This window comes from Propithecus coquereli, unplaced genomic scaffold (genome assembly GCF_000956105.1).
Source record: "Propithecus coquereli isolate 6110/MARCELLA unplaced genomic scaffold, Pcoq_1.0 Scaffold10, whole genome shotgun sequence".
NCBI classification, from domain to species: Eukaryota; Metazoa; Chordata; class Mammalia; order Primates; family Indriidae; genus Propithecus; species Propithecus coquereli.
The window spans coordinates 4,973,730-4,991,672 of NW_012133858.1; the positions used below are offsets into that span (position 1 = coordinate 4,973,730).

At 54.9% G+C, this 17,943-nt stretch overlaps 1 protein-coding gene across 1 annotated transcript in view; it reads right to left on the bottom strand.

The window, feature by feature from the left end:
* MYLK (myosin light chain kinase) overlaps positions 1-17,943 on the bottom strand; it is a 191,528-nt gene that overhangs the window by 65,523 nt on the left and 108,062 nt on the right. The window contains exons 17-19 of the mRNA XM_012639620.1: positions 17,678-17,942; positions 10,594-10,710; positions 1,129-1,215 (exon numbers count right to left, since the gene is read on the bottom strand). Of these exons, the coding sequence (XP_012495074.1) occupies positions 1,129-1,215; positions 10,594-10,710; positions 17,678-17,942 (469 nt within the window). The remainder of the gene's footprint in view (positions 1-1,128; positions 1,216-10,593; positions 10,711-17,677; position 17,943) is intronic.

Genomic DNA, 17,943 nt, shown 5'->3' on the forward strand with positions numbered 1-17,943 from the left:
AACTGTATTGGTATAAAGATGAATATATCAATATTATGAATTAACACATTGTCTTTGACCTAAAAGTTCACCTTTTCCTTCTGGTTTTGTAAGCTAGCACAACATTTGGCAGGCCTGTAGAAGCACTGTGGACCCTCGGCGCCACGCCTAGTGGATAAGTGGGCTCTGGGAGAAGCTGAGATCCCAGAAGAGGGAGGCAGCTGTCTACAGTCACAGAGAAGCTCCTTCCTTCCTTGGCTATTTGTACCACACTGTGCTTTGATTCTGAGACACTAGGAAGGAACTTCCATGAACAAGGTGCAGCCCGTGTCGTTCTGAAGGAAACAGCTTGAACAGACCCTGGCTGGGCCCTCAGGGAACACACAGTGGCGGAGGGAGGATGAGACCCAGACACACCACCCTTGACGCTGGGAAGAAGACTGTCACGGAGAATCACACGGGAGCTGGCACTACGGGGGCTCACAAGGAGGGACAGTTACTTGGAGCTGAAGTGGGAAGAACTCAGGGATGAGGGCTTTTCACTGGGAGTTTGCTGTAAAGGTGTCCCACGAGAGAGGTGCCACAGCAGAGACATGAAGGAAGGAGCCGGGGGACATCCAGTTCAGAGAAGAGCTCAGCGTGGCCTGAGTGTAAGACAGGAGGAGAGGCAGGGGCAGGCCACACGGGCTGCATGTGCATGCGTGAGGAGGTGTGTCCCATGCACTGGCATGGGATTCGTAGGCTCTGGGGGCCACTGTACATTTCAACCAGGAGTGAGAAGATCAGAGCTGTGATTTAGAAAGGTCCCCCTGGGAGGGCAGAGTCAGCTGGGGAGAGATTAGGAGATGCTGTCACAGGGGTCTTGGTGAGAAGTTGAAGGGAGTGAGGCTGAGGGGAACATGGGTAGGAGGAAAAACAAGAGCCATGCAATGCCACCCACACCGCAGACAGGCTGGGGAGAGGAAGGCGGGCGAGAAAAGGCCACTGGCTCTGTCATCGGGAGCTCCCTGGGAGCTTCAGGGTCCAAGCAGAAGCCAGACTTCCATGAGCGCAGGTAAGAGTGAGGGACCAGGAGGCAGGGCTCTGAGGCCGCCTCGGTCCTGGGGGCACCAGCCCACCTTTGCCTGGTGAAGCCGAGCGAGTACTCACTCTCTGTTCCTAGCACGGGAGGAAGAGAGCTCTTGGGCCTCCGGGATTTCATCTCCGGGGCCTTGGTGTTCTCACTGGCCGGAGCATCTGGAACAAAGCAGGTGACAACAAGCTTTAGTCAGCAGCTGCTAAGGAAAATAGCAGGGGAAGCATCTCGGTAAAAACCCCACCTACACCAAAATCATAACCAAGCCCCCACCTCACCCCACTCGGAGGGTCCTCCCTGCCCGCTGAGCAGAATAGCACCTGCAGCTGGGCACCTCCCTCCGCCCTCCATGAGAATGCCAAAGAAGGACAGTCCGCTCCCCTGGGCCTGATAAATCAGGCAGAGACTGGTGACCCCTGGAGCTAGTGACACCCCCTCTCAGCAGCACATGCCACCAGAAAAGACATCGCTGGCAGGGCCAGGCAGAGTCACTCCTCTACTCTCCTCTCCCCAGCTCTCTCCTTCAGGCCTTGACTCACTCAGCTGAATGTTCTGGGTTTCCACGGGGTGTCTCTCCTACAGAGGAGGGAGGAGATGGGGTCCCTGCCCATAAGATAGGTGTCAGGCAGCCTCTGACTTCTCTGACTTCCTTCTACAGACCAAACTTCGCCCTGACAGACTGAACGAAGGCCTCTGAGCAGGCCTCTGTGCACCTTACCCCTCTGAGACTGAGTCTAGGACTCACACTGGAGTTTCTGCTGCCCCTTCTCCCCAGAGCAGGCCCAGGGAAACCCCGCTGCAGCCTCCTGCTGGGCCGATCCAAAAATGCTGGGCAGGTGAGTGCATGGCCTGGAAGTTGAGGGGGGCCTGGGTCTCTACTCACACTCCTTCTTCTGAGCGTTAATGCAAAGTGTGGATAATGACAGAGGGAGCCTTCCCTTGTTGGGGCAGCAGGGAAGCATCACTCCGGGCTGGGCGGGGTGGAAGAGGCCCTCGTGGAGCCCCCAGGAGCCTGTGGGGAAACCACCCAGTGACTAAGGGGTAAGAAGGAGCTGGCTGAACAGCTATCACTAGGCCCCGGCATGTTCACCAGCCTTCCTTTCCCTCACAAGGAACACTCTTTGGGGTAGTAGGAGGGAGCCCCCCCTCGGAGCTCCCTTCCTGTCCATCCTTTTCCTGCTCCCGAAGAGAGGAAGCTCAGAGGTGGGGAGGAGGGGAGGGACTTTCCAGCGGAGGCTCCGGCCACATTCCTGTGGCTTGGCTGAGGAGCAAGGGCCACCTCGCTGTCCCTGCCTCGAGGATGGGGCAGTCCTGGCTGATCTTGCCTAGACTGGGGCTGTGAGGGGTGGGCACAGGGAGCACAGAACGGAATGGCTGGGGACATATTCACGTGGACTCTCCTAGTGGCATTTGGGTTCCTTGCCGGCTGCAGAATATGGATATGCCCACATTAGTCCCGCCATGCACCCTTTCTGAGGCCTGAACACCAGGCAGGTCTCCTCCCAACCCGCCCGCCCACTCCCTAGGAGCCGGGTAATCCAGGGACCGAGAGGCTCATGGCAGCTCAGAGACAGGTCTAGGGGACATGGGGGTCAATGTCCCCACCAAAGACAGAAGACACCACTGAGGGCACAAGGCTGAAGAAATCCTTTTACACAGCTCTTGATAACCCAGCCCCTTCCGTGCCTCCATCCCCACAGCGAGTTCCCCGACTCCCACCACCTCCCAAAGGGCAAAGGAGCCCCGTGGCAAGTGAGGGGTCCCTGCCATCCAGAGTGACACTGCCAAGCTCCTCAGGGGGCTGCCCACACCCTAGAGCACCGTTTCATGTGGACGCAGATGGGAGAGCAGAACGCCCCGTGGGGAGGGATGATTCATCCTCTTACATGGGAAGTTTTCCCCATGGATCCCGGTGAAAAGTCCTCAGTACATACTTACTTGTCAACTTCGGTGGTTTGCAGCCTCAGCCATACTTTAGAAGCACCAGCACTGGGGTATCTCAGCCCCCAAATCTTAGTCTAATGTCTGGGCTAGGGTCTGCGCAGCAATATTACCCAGAAGCCCCAGAGATGGTTCTCACGTGCTGCCAGCTGAACTCCCAGCCTCTCCTCAAGCTCTCGTGACAGCACATGCGCAAGGTGGCAGTGCGTGCAGGCGGGGCTGCGGGCGGGTCCGAGAGACAGGAAAACCTGGCAGTGCTTCCCCTTGGCATTTGGGGGTCAGGGTGCCATACACCAGGGGCAAGGGGCCAGCGTCAGCCTCCCTTGTCCTGGGCCCTCCCCTCTTCCCTTCTTTCAAGACGAGCACTTTTTGTTTTTCTGAGACAGGGTCTTGCTCTGTCACTCAAGCTAGAGCACCATGGTGTCACTGTAGCTCACAGCAATGTGAGACGCCTGGGCTCCAGCAATCGTCCTGCCTCAGCCACCGAAATAGCTGAGACTGCACACCTGCACCCCCACACCCAGCTAATTTTCCTGTTTTGTTTTTTTTTTTTATGGAGATAGGGTCTCACTCTTGCTCAGGCTGGTCTTGAACTCCTGGCCTCAAGCGATCCTCCTGCCTCAGCCTCTCAGAGTGCTAGGACTACAGACATGAGCCACCGCCCCTGGCCAACTTCTAACAGTCACTGATGAAAATTTAAAGAAAGGTGCACTCAGAATGGTTTTTGTTTCTTTGGCCCTTTCTCAGGAAGAGGAGTAGAGGGCAGAGCATGTCCATAGTTCTGCATCCCCGGGCTTCGGCACTCTCCCCCTCAGTGAGTCCCAGAACATAGAGCAGGGAGAAAAAGAAGGATCAGGGTTTTTTTTAACTAATGAGTAAACTTAGGTACAAGCAAGCAAAGGATGAGAGGCCCAGGTTTCCTGGGTTCCAGAAAGGGCAGCAGGGACTGTGATTCGTTCTGCGCCCGTGGGGTTACGTTGGGCTTTACTTCCAAGCATCACCACAGCAGGGACCCAGAGAGAGAGCTCTAGTTTTGGCTTTGTCATCAGCGATCTTGGGAACTTGCGCAAATAACTTAAGCTGCTCTATGTCTCTGTTTCCACATCTGTACAAGCGAATGACTCTTATTTTCTCTGCCCCATAGTGTTTCGAGGCTCAGCGGAGAGAATGCCTGCAGCAGTGCTTTGGAAAGCAGAAAATGGTCATTTACTTATGAGTTTGCTTCTCCTGTTAACACGTTCCCTAGCCTCCTGAATTGGTTTTAACATCGTCCACCTTCAGAAGGCCCTGCCAGAGAGTCCCCACCTGGCTCTGCATCTGCGCGGGGCTCTGCGGCACGGGGTTTTCACTGGACGTGCCAGCAAAGCTCTGAGCCTTGTTTTTAGAAATTCCCTCGCACCTTATCTTTCCATCTGGCTGTGAGGAAAGGGGCTCAAGTTTCCCTTTGGAACCAGGCACACCCCAGACGTGGAGCCCCACGGGGTGGCCCCGCCCCCAGAGTGCCAGCGCTGTGGGGGCCGAGCACGCACCAGGGGCTGGCGGAGGATGCTGCGCCGCTAGACCTCCGTGAGAACCGCAGCAAGGAGGGGGCTGGAAGGGCCACGGGCTTAATCAAAACCAGCTTTGTGCTCACACGGCTGGCCAGGGGATAAAAATAATAGTAATATAAGTTTAAGAGCAGCTTGTATTTTCTGTCTATTTTAATCATTCTGTGATGAAATTGAACTCCATTTCTAGATCTGTGCTCCAGGGCTGAAGTCGGCCTGGCTGTGCCCCTAAAGAAGCGTGGGGGAGGAAGACGGAGGTGTGGGGAAGTGGGGGGCCTCTACGGAGAGAGGAAAACTTATCCTTATATGGACAGAGCCTCACCCCTTCCACTCCTGGGCTAGCTCTGGACTCAAGCACTCCGGGCAGCATTTTTTTTTGTCTCCCCCAAGAGGTTGGTTCCCTGAGCTTTGGCCCTAGGCAGGGGAATGAGGTCTTGGGAAGCTTCTGGGAGGGGGTCCAGCTTCTAAGAGCGCCAGGAGGGGGCAGGGCAGCAGGGCTGTGCTCCAGCCTTCCCTAGGATGGCCCATTCCTCCTGGCTGTCCTCTGTGCCTGAGAGCAGACACACGCCAGCACAATAAGGAGAGTGATTTCTAGTCAGGAGCCTTCAGCTCCTTTCTGGCTCTGTTGACGGGCCGCTCTGAGTCTGACCTTCCTCCCTAGGAAGGTGGGGTAGCAACACCTCAATAGAAGAGGGTAGGAGAAGCAAATGAGTCACAGTGATAGCTGACTGTGCCAAGTGCTTCAGATGCTTCCATCTGGATGACCGAGCCATTTGCCAGTACTTAAGTGTCTCTGACCTACAAAAACAGCAATTTTATTTAGTTCAGCCTAACACCAATTAGCTGCCTGTGATGATTTAGACAATAGATGTGTCTTAGAAGTATAGCAGAACAAAGGCCAACCAAACAAGTGTGGGAGAGACCAGCTCAGTGGCAACCAGAGGGGCCCAGTGGTCATGGTGGCTGTGGGCCCTGCTAGTTAGGGCCACCTCTGGCAGGTGACTCAGTCTCTGGATGCCACAGATGAGGCTGTTGTTACTAGGAAGCCCCTGAAGCCCTCTGGTCAGGGTACCGATGACCTCCACGTTGCCAAACCCAACGGCCACAGCTCAGGCTCCTCTCCACTGCGCAGCGGCACTCGGCGCATGGTCTGCACCATTCGGCTTCTTGAAGTTCTCACCACTGGGCTTCTGGGTCCCATCCCGTCTCACTCCCACCCCCTGGATTTCCTCCTTTCTCACCGTGGCCATTCCTTCTCAGGCTCCTTTGCAGACCCCTGGCCTACCCCTGCCCTGCCCCTGCCCCTCAGTGTTGGACTCTGCCTCCCCCTCTTCCCTGCCTCCCCCTCTTCCCGTCTCCACCATATACGCCCCCAGGGGCCCATTCGACCCCAGGACGTCATATGGCCTCTGTATGTGGATGGCTCCCAAATCCCAGCCTTGACCTCGCCCCTCAACTCCAGATTTATCCCAGTATCTGCCCCTGTGACATGCTCACTCTGGGTGTCAAATGGGCACCTTCAACTTCACCACAGGAACTCCTGACTGTTCCCCCAGCCCTGCGTTCTACTCTCAGTTGCTGGTGTCTCCCCGATGAAAACCAAGAATCGCCTTTGACATGTCTCTCTCCGAATCCAATTCATCAGCAAATCCTATCAGCTCTTCATCAAAATAGATTATTAATCTCACTTCCTTTCTCTTCCCCCGAATCTCAGCTGCCTTTGTCTCCTGCCTGGGCTACCGCAGCAACCTCCCACCGTTTTCCCTTTTACCTGTCCTGAGTCTGCCTCTGACTCCAGACCTATCTGAATGTCTGCCTAAGCATCATGCCCACTTGAGGGGTAAATGGGCATCTTAAACTTCTACACGGACACCTGAGTGATCCTTTACAGATGTCCAGTGTTGTCCCATCACACCTAGAATAAAATCAGGTTTCCTCGTCACCACGAGCACTGCTCGGACCTGGCCCATGTCCTCCTCAGCCTCATTTCCCACCTCCCTGGTCTCCCTCCTCGTCCTGGAACGCCTCAACCGTGTCTCATCAGCGCACGGCAGCAAGGAGGGGGCTGGAAGGGCTCTCGCTATCACCTCTCCCCTCTTCCTTCCCTCACTACTCTTAGGTCTCTGTTCAAATGTCCCTTCATCAGAGAGGCCTCAGCAACCTCCCTCTCCCAAAACAGCATTCCTTCCCCTGGCACCCTGGTCTGCTCTCTTCACAGCACGTGACATTCCCTGTGACATGCTATCCATCTGTATTATTGCCTCCCTCCAGGAGAATGTAAAGTTCCCAGAGCAGGAACTTTTTCTATTGTGTTTACTGCTTTTAACATAGCCCCTAGAGCAGTGCCTTGGCACAGAGTGGGCACCTAAATATTTGTTGAACAAATGAGTGATGGCCTGAGTACCCGCTGGAATGTCCCCTCCTACCACAAGCATGCACAACCCCCCATGGTCACAAAGCCCTGACCTCAGTAGTCACTAAGGCTGGGTGCCTCGGCCAGGGTGGCTGGGGAGGGAAGGCCTGAGTGGGGAAGGGCTGGACAAGCCAGGGAGGGGCTAAGGTGTCTTCTGACCCCTGTGATAGGATTCTGGCCTAAGAAGGGCTTTTGTTCCTCACCTCTCATCTGGGTCTGAAAGAGAGGAAATGGGTTATGCAGTCCCACATGCGGGACTTCCCGGCGGGGAGGGCTGTTGCTAAGGGAGGTCTGGATCGGTCGGAGAGGAGCCCTGCTGGGGTGACCCACCGCACAGGGAGGCTGCGCCAGTCTTGGAAAGGTGCAGGCTTCAGAGCCAGACACACCTGAGTCCTGCCAGGGTAATTCACATCATATTTACCGTGCAGGGTGGGGCTCCAACTACTGCCTACTGTCTGTGTGACCTCGGAAGGCCGTTGACCCTCTCTGAGCCTTGGTTTGCTTATGAAGAAAGACACCCTGCCTAACTGTTGCATAAACTAAAAATGCAAATGTACAAGAGTCTCCGCCCATGGCAAGCATTGAAGGTCAGCTTCTCCTCCTCCTGGGCAAGTTTTCTGGCAAGTTCTCACCTATTCTAGGCTTCAGCTCCCTTCTGTGTGGCACAAGTTGACATTTGCTTTCTGCTGAGTTTAGAAAGAAGGGTGGCATGATCATAATCATAAAAGTGCAAAAAATGCCTTTTCTTAGGAAAAAGACCCAAACAGCATGATTAAAACCATGAGATATGCTGTATCGTAAAGGTTACCTTCCTTATCTTTACCACGAGGGAAACAGTGGAGCGGCTGATGCAGAACAGCCAATGAGCCCTGTTTGCCTCATTTTTATGAGGTCTTGAAATGTATCAGCATGTTGGCCTCAGATGTATGGTCTTACCAGTGTTTGGCACAGGCTGAGTGAGTGAGAAAGAGGGATTTTCGTTCCAGGCCAGCCCTGTCAAGGGGCAGGGAAGCCTGCCTGAAGTAGCATCAGCTGCGGCCCCCACACCCAGTGAAGGACCCCGCTGCCCCAGCCAGAGGTCGAGCAGGCAGCTGTGGATGGGAGAGACTAGAAGACCCCACATGATGACTGGACTTGAAAGTTCAGTCACAGTTACTCCTTAGGGCCACAAGTTCTTTGACGTATTTTCATTCATGACTCCTTTTGAGAATTTGGTTAAAAACTATGGACCACTCTCTTTAGAAAGATGCTCCAACCCCTGCCCCCCAACACACGCAATTTTGTCCATACTTTCAAAGAATACATGGACCCATCAGGCTCTCCAAGTCAAGTACTACACCTTGGGGAGCAGGGAGAGCTGAGGGGCTGAGGGGACAGAATGAGGTCAGAGAGCTGACCCAGCCGGGAGGAGCACCAGCCAAAAAGAGGCAAAAAGGTGCAGAATGGTGGTAGGGGGCAGTCGAGGAGACCCCAGTTCCTCATCGCTTGCCTAGATGTGGCTTTTGATGGAAAACTAGAGCTAAATGAGGCCACAAACCCACCCGGCACACAGGACACTAACATCTCCAGGTATAGCCACAGGGAAAGGAGTGCAGGGGGGAAGGGGCTGCCCTTTTTCTCCCTGAGAACCAAACCACACAGAGCGCAGTGGACAGAGAGGCGGTCTGTTATCTCAGCTGGGTTCCCTCCTGCCACTTTTCTAGCTCTTCTTCCAAGACTCAGCTCCCAGTTTGCAGCCAGAGGCCAAAGCTTGCCTTTGAAGGAACTGGAGATAAATAATGATGGTCACCAAGATTAGTGGAGAGAGCGAGGGAATGTTCCAGCAGACCTCTGGGCAAACAAAGCCCCTTAAGTTGCAGAATGAATTCCCCAAACGTTAAAAAAAAAAAAAAAAAGAATTCCCAAATGTATCCTGTAGGGGAAAAGGAAATTTCATCTTGAAAAGAAATCTGGAAAAGGTGCTGACATTTTACAGATAAGGAGAATGAATTGCTCTCCTGCCTTCTGCTGGCCGTGTAAACAGACCCACAGAGGCTGGGGGTTCGGAAAGCAGATAACCTCATTAGCTGGCTGGGCTGCCCTATGTGTGGGTCCCAAGGGAGGAGAGGGGCTGTTAGAAATAGGCTCCCAGGCCAAGTTCCCAGAAATGCTATTTATTTAAACTGTAGCACCTGTATAGAAAGAGGCGGGACTCTGAGCTGGGGGGGTAACAGGCCAGGTGAGGAGAGACTCCCACATGGAGTAATCAGCAGCAGGAGCCCCTCCCAGAGCTTTGAAATCCGCATCACGGTCCCCCTCTGAACCTACAGAAACTTGGGTCCATCAGATCTGGTTCCCTGGACTCAGAGCCCTTGTGGCTAGTACATTCACAGAACTCCTGGGAGATGTACACAATATTAGATGATTTCAGCTTAACTTTTGGCTACTGGCAATTTAATTTGTGTTGCCAATATGTATTTTTCAAAAAGACTTTTTAAGACTTCCCCCTCTCTCCCATTCATTATGTGCCATAGATCCCAGCTTTGTGATCAGGAAATTGGATTATAAAATCCAGAACGGGGACACAAAGATCCTACATTTTGTGCAATGGCAGTGAAACAGGTTAGGGTTTTAGAACTCAAGTGATCCCTTGCAGGAGTCAGCAGAACAGCAAACCTATGCTTCAAGATGCCTTATTTGGACACTGGGTTTCGATATGTCACTGATGGTTATTAACCAGGCATTTCAAAGGCAAGACATTGTTTCCTCCAAACTACCCTTCTAGACATTTCCAGGCAAGCACTGAACACAAAGAAAGGGCACTGGATTGTGCTTCCCGGGACGGGGTTCTGTCCCCCTCCCCGGCTCGATCTTGGACAGGCTCGGGAGCCTCAGCAGGATGCTCTTCCTCTCCCAATGCCCGCAGTTTCCTCATCTGTAAGATGAGTCTAAACCACCACGAAGTTCATTCTGAGTCTCCGGTTCTACACTCCTCAGAGAGGAGAGAAAAAGCCACGGATGCACTTCCTGCATTTCTTTAGGACAAACCCTAATTCTTCAGAGCTTGGCACTGCCCCTTCCCAGCATGGAAACCCCACGTGGCCGTGGCAGGCCCACGCTTTCTCCCATGTGTCTCCCCCCTCCCTCTGCTATTATTATTACCATTTGCTTTTGGCAGAGGTGGCCCTGTCCTCTCTACCCAAAGACTCAGCCCCCACTCACCTCCTCGAGAAAGTCTCCCCACACGGCCCCACTCTGCTCCCTCCTCCTCAGGTTCCAGGACTCAGGACCCAGGCTGGGTCTGTCCTGCCAGCACTGACACTCTTGTGGCTTGTAAAACACTTTTAGTCATTTTCCTGTGGGTGTGTCTCCTCTCCTGCCCAGTGCCCCAGCTTCCCTGCTCAAAGGTTCTGGGTGTGGGGGTCAGGGCTTGGAGGTGCCAAGAAGGTGAGCAGCTCCTCCTCCTGGCCAGGGGCGGGGTGCAGGAAGAGCTGCCACTTTTCCTCCTGTTTTTATGCACAACATAGGCTGACGTGCACAACGAATGCCTCGGGTAGGGAGGCCAGTGCTGGGGGCAGTTCCATGCAGGTGTGTGGCAAGAGAGGGGCTGAGAAGTGGGACCCTGTGCGTGGTGGTGGCGATGGGTGGGCACGACCTACCGTCCACAGTGACTTGGCAGGAGCACTCAGCCTGGCCGGCGCCATTCTTGGCCACACACTTGTATAAGCCTCTGTCTTCGGGCAGCGCCTTCTCAATGGAGACGGAGCAGAGTGAGCCTGGCGGGGAGGAGGAAGAACTGTTGAGTGGACCAGGTATGGCCCCAACACCTGCCCTGGCACCTGGAGCATGGCAGCTGACTGTTCCACAGGAGGCCTCTGGGGGTCCAGAAGCCAGAGGCCCTGTGGGAATAAACCCTCTCTCCTTGCTGATGCCAGGGCACTCTCTGCTGTTAACCCATGTTCAAAATAAGTGACCTCTAAATCCATTCCCTCCCGGTACCCCTCCCCCTCTCCAGAGAGTCTTCTTATGGGCACACAATGGAAGATTCCAGAAGAAGAAAGAGAAATAGCCTCTGCCTTTGGAGAGCATCTAATACAACAGAAGGAGGTGGACACAGGCCCCGCACACTGGGACGTCACCAAGAGAGAAAGGAGTCAGGCACAGGGTCACAGACCCATGTCAGCAACAGGGCAGGTGAGGGGCTCCGCCCAGCTGACAGCAGTGATTCTGGGAATGCACCGTGAAAAGGGAGCTTTGAGCAAAAGAGGCAGGTGGAGGAGGGCAGGAGCCCTTGTCCAGGAGGGGCGCTGGCCTGTGGGAAGATCTGTCGGTGGCGGGGAGCAGCTGACTACAGCCTGGGACCTGGGAGCTGATTTCTTAGGATGGTGTCTGAGCCAAAGATCCGTGGCCAGTGAGGGGCACTTTGGGGCTGCCCCCCTTCAGTGCCAGGTCTTCAGTTTACCTCAGAGAAGAGTGGGGATAGCCCTCTCCACGGACTCCCACCTGGGTCTACCCTTGCCCCCAGCACGCCGCATCTGGCTGGCTGGGGTAAGGAAGGAGGAGTCCGGGTGGGCACACACAGGAATCTGGGGTCTGGCTCTTGCCTGTCCCAGCTCTCCCATCCCAAGGCTGGCCACTGCTCCTTTGGGGGACCTGCTTGGGGAGTTTCCCTCATGGTGTGGGGAGAGGTCAGCCGAGGTCTGGGCCTGCTGTGCCAGGCAGAAGGGCAGGCAGCTCTCTAGGTCCTGCCTTCAGATGCAGACAAGCCAACAGCATGGCGTCCTGCCCCAAGCTACTCTATTGTCAGGGCAGCAGCCATCACACAGGAAGAGGACAGAGCCAGGGCCACGTGTGTCCTGCTGCCTGAAGCCACAAGCCACTGTCACTGGGAGGGCAGAGCTGTGTCCTGGGGACAGGTGTGGGGGCAGCATGACCAGAAGGGAGACCAACAGGCACTGTTCCCCAAAAGGCCTTCTGATCTTGAAAAGCGTGCAAACCTACCACCGCCCACACCCGCCAGCCCCGTTAGATGAAGGCACAGACTTGATCAAGGAAGTTCGGAAAGAGGAAAGATGACATCTGTTCTTCCTAGAGAGCCTTGCTAAGGCTAGAAGAGAAAGTAAAGGCGTGCTAGTCCCCTTTAATCCCTGCCAGCTGCTAACATTTTAAACAGAGAATCCTTCAGCCTACAGAACACCTGGGGTGGGATGGCTGCTCTGCACCCCACCCTCAGCCTCCTATGCCCCTGCACGGACCCAACCCCTCAGGAAAGGCCTCACTCTGTTCTCTCACCAGGAAGGCCACGGGCCAGGGTCGCTTGTCACTGTGGTTGGGAGACAGAATTTGCAGAAACTGCAAGGGAAAGGATTTAGGCTAGATCTTTAGGAAGTCTGTCATGAGAGTGAGAATGGTAAGGCAGAGAGACACGGGAATGAGGATAACCATCTTCTAGAGAGAGAAGTTTCTGCCCATCTGGGTGGGCAGGAGGATGCTGAGATGACCTCTGGCCCCAACTTGAGGCTTAGAGGAAACTGACCCCATCTCGCAATGTTCCCCCAGCCTGGGTAGGGCTGAGGCTGGGGAGCAGACATCCCACCCCCAATGCATATCCTGTTCAAATCCGGGACTGTCTTTCAGTTTCGGTCCCTCAGCTGTCTTTAGCCTTGAACCAAACACCACAACCTGCAAAAACAGGAGTGGGACTCCCAGGAAAGCGGAGGAGCCCCCTGCGCCTGGGAAGGCAGGCAGCTTTGCCCAGCCGCCCAGAGCCGGGACCCCTGGCCGCGCGTGGGCTGGGGGAGGGACCCCAGGCAGGCTCGGAGCCTCAGCTACCCCAGACGAAGAATCTGGTATTTCCTGTGGGACAGTTCATTCCTGACCTCCAGAAGAAAAACCGTTTCCCAGTGTTTTTTTTAATTTTTTTTGAGAAGCCTCAGCCTGATGGGGAATTTTGAGAGGGAGGTGAGGGGGATGGGAGCAGTCAAACCAGGAATCCACTGCAGGGTGCCGCGCCCGTCAGGGTGTACAGTACGTGCTCAGGGGTCTGAAGCTCCCCCAGCCCTCCCCTTTTCTGAGTGCGTGGGATGAGGGAGGAAGGGGCTGGGGACGGAATAAGGGAGGGTCTGGAGCCCCAAAGGCTCTGCTAGGGGCTGCCTCAGCCTGCAGCGCCTCCCTGACCCGGCCCACCTGGCCAGTCCAGACCCCCAGCACAGCTCCTCTCCAGGTCATCCCCTGAGGCACGGTGCCCTCCGTGTCCTCCCTGAGCCCCCAGTCCTAGGTGGACCTCTTCTGTGCTCCCAGGTCACCCCGAGCTCACTCGTGTGAAAGCCCAGCTCACAGGGCCACTGCTGACTTACACGCCTGTCTCCCACCCAGCTCTCTGAGGGCAGTGGCCATGTCTATCACCAGTGTTTTTCCTGAGCCTGGAATGCAGTCGCACTAAAACATATCTGCCATTCTGGGAATGACAAAGCGTATTTCTGCAGCACATGATTTCGTAGGATCTACGCAAGAGAGGGTCATGAATACTTAATCAAATATAACCTACTGTTGAAAAATATGGTTTCTAAAAGGAAAAAAAATTCCTAATTCGGAGTTCTTCAAGTGGATTATGCATACAATGAAAAGGGCTAGAATAACGCCTTGCTCATAGTAGCTGTTGCATAAATCCACTTTTTGTAGAATGAACTTACAGAGGCTTTGAAAAAAGCTTTGCAAGATTCCACCCTCAAGGCAATTAAAAATGAATTATCTGTTGACACCAGCAACAAAAATGAATCCTCATTACTAGAGTGGGAGAAATGTTTTGCTGGGGGGAAGCTTGGCCTGGAGACAGGAAACGAAGCATAAAGATAAAAGCTCTTCTTGGAGTTGCTCAGGCCACCCGCCTCCCACCCCTCCCCGAGGTAGGTCCAGAAAGGGCTGGGGACAGACATGGGAGGCCCAGATGTCCGTCCCAGAGAGCACACCCAGTTGGTGGCACTCTGGACCCTATTGGCCCTGCAGCCCTGGGGGTGCAGGAGGAGAAAGGACACCTCCGCCTGTTGGTGTCTCTCCAAGAATTAACTAATGGTCAGCTCCCACCAATGGCTGTCACACCTCTTCTGCTCTCCTCGGCACACAGGAGGGAAATAATTGGGGTGGATGGAATAGGCCGGCAGGCTATGAGCCCTGTCCAAGCTACAGACATCAGAGAGGGCCCCACAACCTACGAACAGAGCGCCCTCCAGCAGCTGGGGCACAGTACACGTGCTGGTGGGGAAGGACGAGAGCTCAGGAGTCTTGCGGACGAGGTGGGTGACAACAGTTTGGGAAGACGTCCTGGAAGAAACGAATCTTGACGATAGCAGAGCTGACAGGATGGGAATCAGTGCAGTGGGGCAAGAGGGGCTCCAAGGCAGGAGGCGGGGCAGGAGGGTGCTGAGCCCAGCATGAACAGCAGGAGATCAGCAGGGCCAGTCCCTCATCTTCCCCTACAAACCACTCGACCCACTGCCACTGACACCTCACTGTGCCCCCAGCTGCCCAGACACCCAAGCGCAGTGGTCTTCCACCCTTCCTCTTCTTTTCCTACCCCCACCCCCACCGGGCCTTTCCAAGTCAGGCAGTGGGCTCTATACCTTCCGTCCTTGCTTCTTGAACTGATTATTTCTTCCCTGAGGCTATCGCTACTGTGCTCGTCTACCTTTCTCCCCATCTCTGCAGTGGGCTCTGAATTTGTTTTTTGGGCACAGAGTCAGTCAAAAGCCCTACAACTCAGCTTTGTTTACAGTGCTCCTCACTCCAAAATCTTGCACGGCTCCCTATTGCCTTTAGACTCGAGTTCCTTGCCATGATCTGGGATGAAATCGGGGCCGTGCCATCCTCTCCAGCTCTGACTGGGCTGTGACCAGGTCTGCCTGTCTGGAAAGCCCGTCCCCTCCAGCCTGCCTGCAGGGCGAGGCCCGTGCCTTCACACCAGCTTTTGCCTGCGGCCCAGCACTCAGCTCCCTCTCCTGCCTGCTAGCAGCTCCTCCTGACACACTCGCTGGCACTTGTCAGCACGTGGCTGCAACGGTTTTAGCACTACATGCATCTGTGTATCTTTTCTTTCCAGATCTGTTGAGGGAAGATCCACTCCACCTCTCAGAATGCCTTACTCCCTGCAGCGGGACCTGCGGAAGTGGCAGCTGCTAGACAAGGCCCGAAGATAAGCTTTCTCCTTAACGAAACACCTGGCTCTGGAAGACTCGGCAAATGAAGGGACAGAAGGTGGGGCTGATATTTCAGACAGGCTACTCTCCCCTACTGTGGCAAGACAGGCCCATCTCAAGGTCTGCTTCCTCCACGCAGGGAAAACACTAGAAACTTGGAAAGCCCAGGGGCACCGTCAGTCTTTGAACCTCTGGCAACTGTTAATGTTGAGGAGTAATAGCCATTAGCATTTTCTGTTGATAAATTCTCAGCTGCCGTCAGGATTCTGACAAACTTGTAGGAATTATCTAAGAGGTCATATAGCTTAGTGGTCTACGCACAGAACTCGACCACTTGGGTTCCAATCCCAGCTCTGTTACTTATGAGCTGTGCGACCCTTGGGCAAGGTACTTAACTTCTCTGAGATGGACATTAAAGTAGTTGCTGTGGGGATTAAATGAATGAAAAGGTAAGATGCCTTGGACAGCACCTGGCATATAATATTCAAATCATGCAAGCTATTCTTATTTTAAAATGTTTAGAATATGTTTTTACAGTTTGATCTGGGGCTTTCTCTCTAATCCCCTCCTGCCCCCTCCTAGTCTCTCCACCCTCTCCTTGTGCTGGTCTTCATTATCCATTTCTTCAGGTGCTGCCCTGCACCTGTCCTCCCTTTGGGACAGTTTCCGAGGGAGGCAATGCTGGAGTGGCTGGGGTCTCTGCGCTCTTCATTTCCCAGGGACCTGCAGATAAAACATATTCCAGGCACTGTGGGCGTGACAAGCCAGCGCCAATGGCTCAGGAGGGTTTATAAGATCAGGCCTGGGTCACCTTACATGGCTTAGTTGAGTGGACTGTTTGTAAGTGGCCATCGGTGGCTCTGGGTTTAAATCCCATGCAGGCCTCAGAGGAGTTGCCTTGGGTCCCGCCCTAGCTGTCAGAGCCTCAGTTTCCCTGAGGCTGGAGCAGCCACAGACCTCATGCTGTGCAGGCCTGTGTGACTGCACAGGTCCTAAGGATGGTGGCCACCCACCCTCCTCCTGCCCGGAGAGATCACCATAGGGTAACCTGAGAAATGCTCCCAGCCAAGAGCTTTCCAAGTGGGAGCGCCCTACAGGGGCGGGGGGGGAGGCATCCATTCCCCTGGACCTCTCGCCCCAGCCTGGCTGTCCCCACGCCCACCTGTGTGTGGACCTTGGGGAGGCGGAACCAGCAGAGGCAGGAGGACGGATGAGAGGACTTCTGGAGGACCCTGCCAATCTGGGGACATGCACATGAAAAAGTTACTGTGTCAACACATTAGTGGAAAACAACATGTTTTTCTCCCTGCTGGCCAATTTCCCCTTCACTCTTTCAGCACGTAGACTCACGTGCCCAGCTCTTCCCGATTTGCTGTCCGAGATGCACAGAGGAACCTCACTGGGAGCCGAGAGGGATACTGCTGTCTACAAACGCTTCCTTCCAGTTGTTGAGGGAAGGCAGGCAGCAGAGGAAGGCGAGGGAGGGGTGGGGAGGGTGCAGCTGGAGCATGGCGCAGCGACGGGATAGCAAGGGGAGAACAGTGTTTCTGATGTCTCAGCTGACCTGGACTCTACAGGACTGTCCAGTCTGGACTCTGCCCCTCGGGTGAAATGCCACCGCCCAGGGAGTTTCTCTGGACCCTGCCCTGGCCAGAGCCACCGGCATCAGCCTGCAGAACTCCGTTCTGTGCCGGCAACCCATCCCTCTGCTGGCCACCAGAGTGGGGTGTGGACGTCTGCCAGCCTCGGAGCTCCCCCACCCCCACCCCCGGCTTGGGATTTACAAAAGCACCTCAGACAAAACTGAGGGTCCAGGGAAAATACTTCTCTCACCCCCATCTCTTCTCCAGGTATAAAGTGGCCCATCTGAAAACTCCAGACCCTGAAAGGCCACAGATGGCAGGATTTGCCCCCTCCCCCCCAAGAATGTGAAATACCAGCAAACAAAAGTCTCATCCAAATTAGGAAGCGAGCAGCCCTGTCTGCTCGGGAGTGTGTGCTGTAGGGGCTGTTTGGGGTTTTGGCCTCCCCCACAGGCCCCTCCAGACCCACAATGCTACCAAGACTCAAGCCGTTGTTGACCCCACCTCGGAGCTCCGTGCCCTCCTGTCACTGCACACCCTTGCCAAACCTGAGGTGCGGCTGCCAACCAGCTCTTCCTCGGAGCCCCTTGCTGGCTCCCGCCTCGGCGCCCCCCATCTCCAAGCCTGCGAACAGAGCCCTCTCTGTGTGGAGTTGCTGGGCATCGGCTCAGGCCCAGGTCTACCTTGAGGGGGCCACACAGGTGGGGGTGCATGAGAGGGCTCTGCCAGACAGACACTGAGACATGGGCACGTGCCCCGGGACCAGAATCCCAGCTGTCACCCCCAGCAACAGGGCATGTCCCCAAGGCCCCTGAGCAGGAGACCTGTCCTGTGAGTGAGGGGGGGACAGGGGCCAGGCATTCCAACCAAGGCTATGGGCTATAAGCAGCGATCAAGACCAAGGTTCCGGGAGCTGACAGTGGCCCTGGAACAGGGTCCCTTCTTCCTCAACCCCCACCCTCATTTACCTTCTTGGGACAGGATGATGAACTTGGTGGTCTTGAGGGTCTTTCCATTCAGCATCCAGGTGATAGTGGCCGGAGGGTCAGAGGACACCTGGCACTGGAGTAGCAGCTTCTCACCCTCTGCCACATGAACATCTTGTAGCTTCTCCTTGAAGGCTGGGGCTGTCCCTTGGCTCTCCGATCTTTTTTCATTATCTGTGGCCCCTGCTTGCCCTCTCTTGCAATTCACATCATTCTTAACCTCCTTCTTGAGTTCTTCTTTCCCAGCC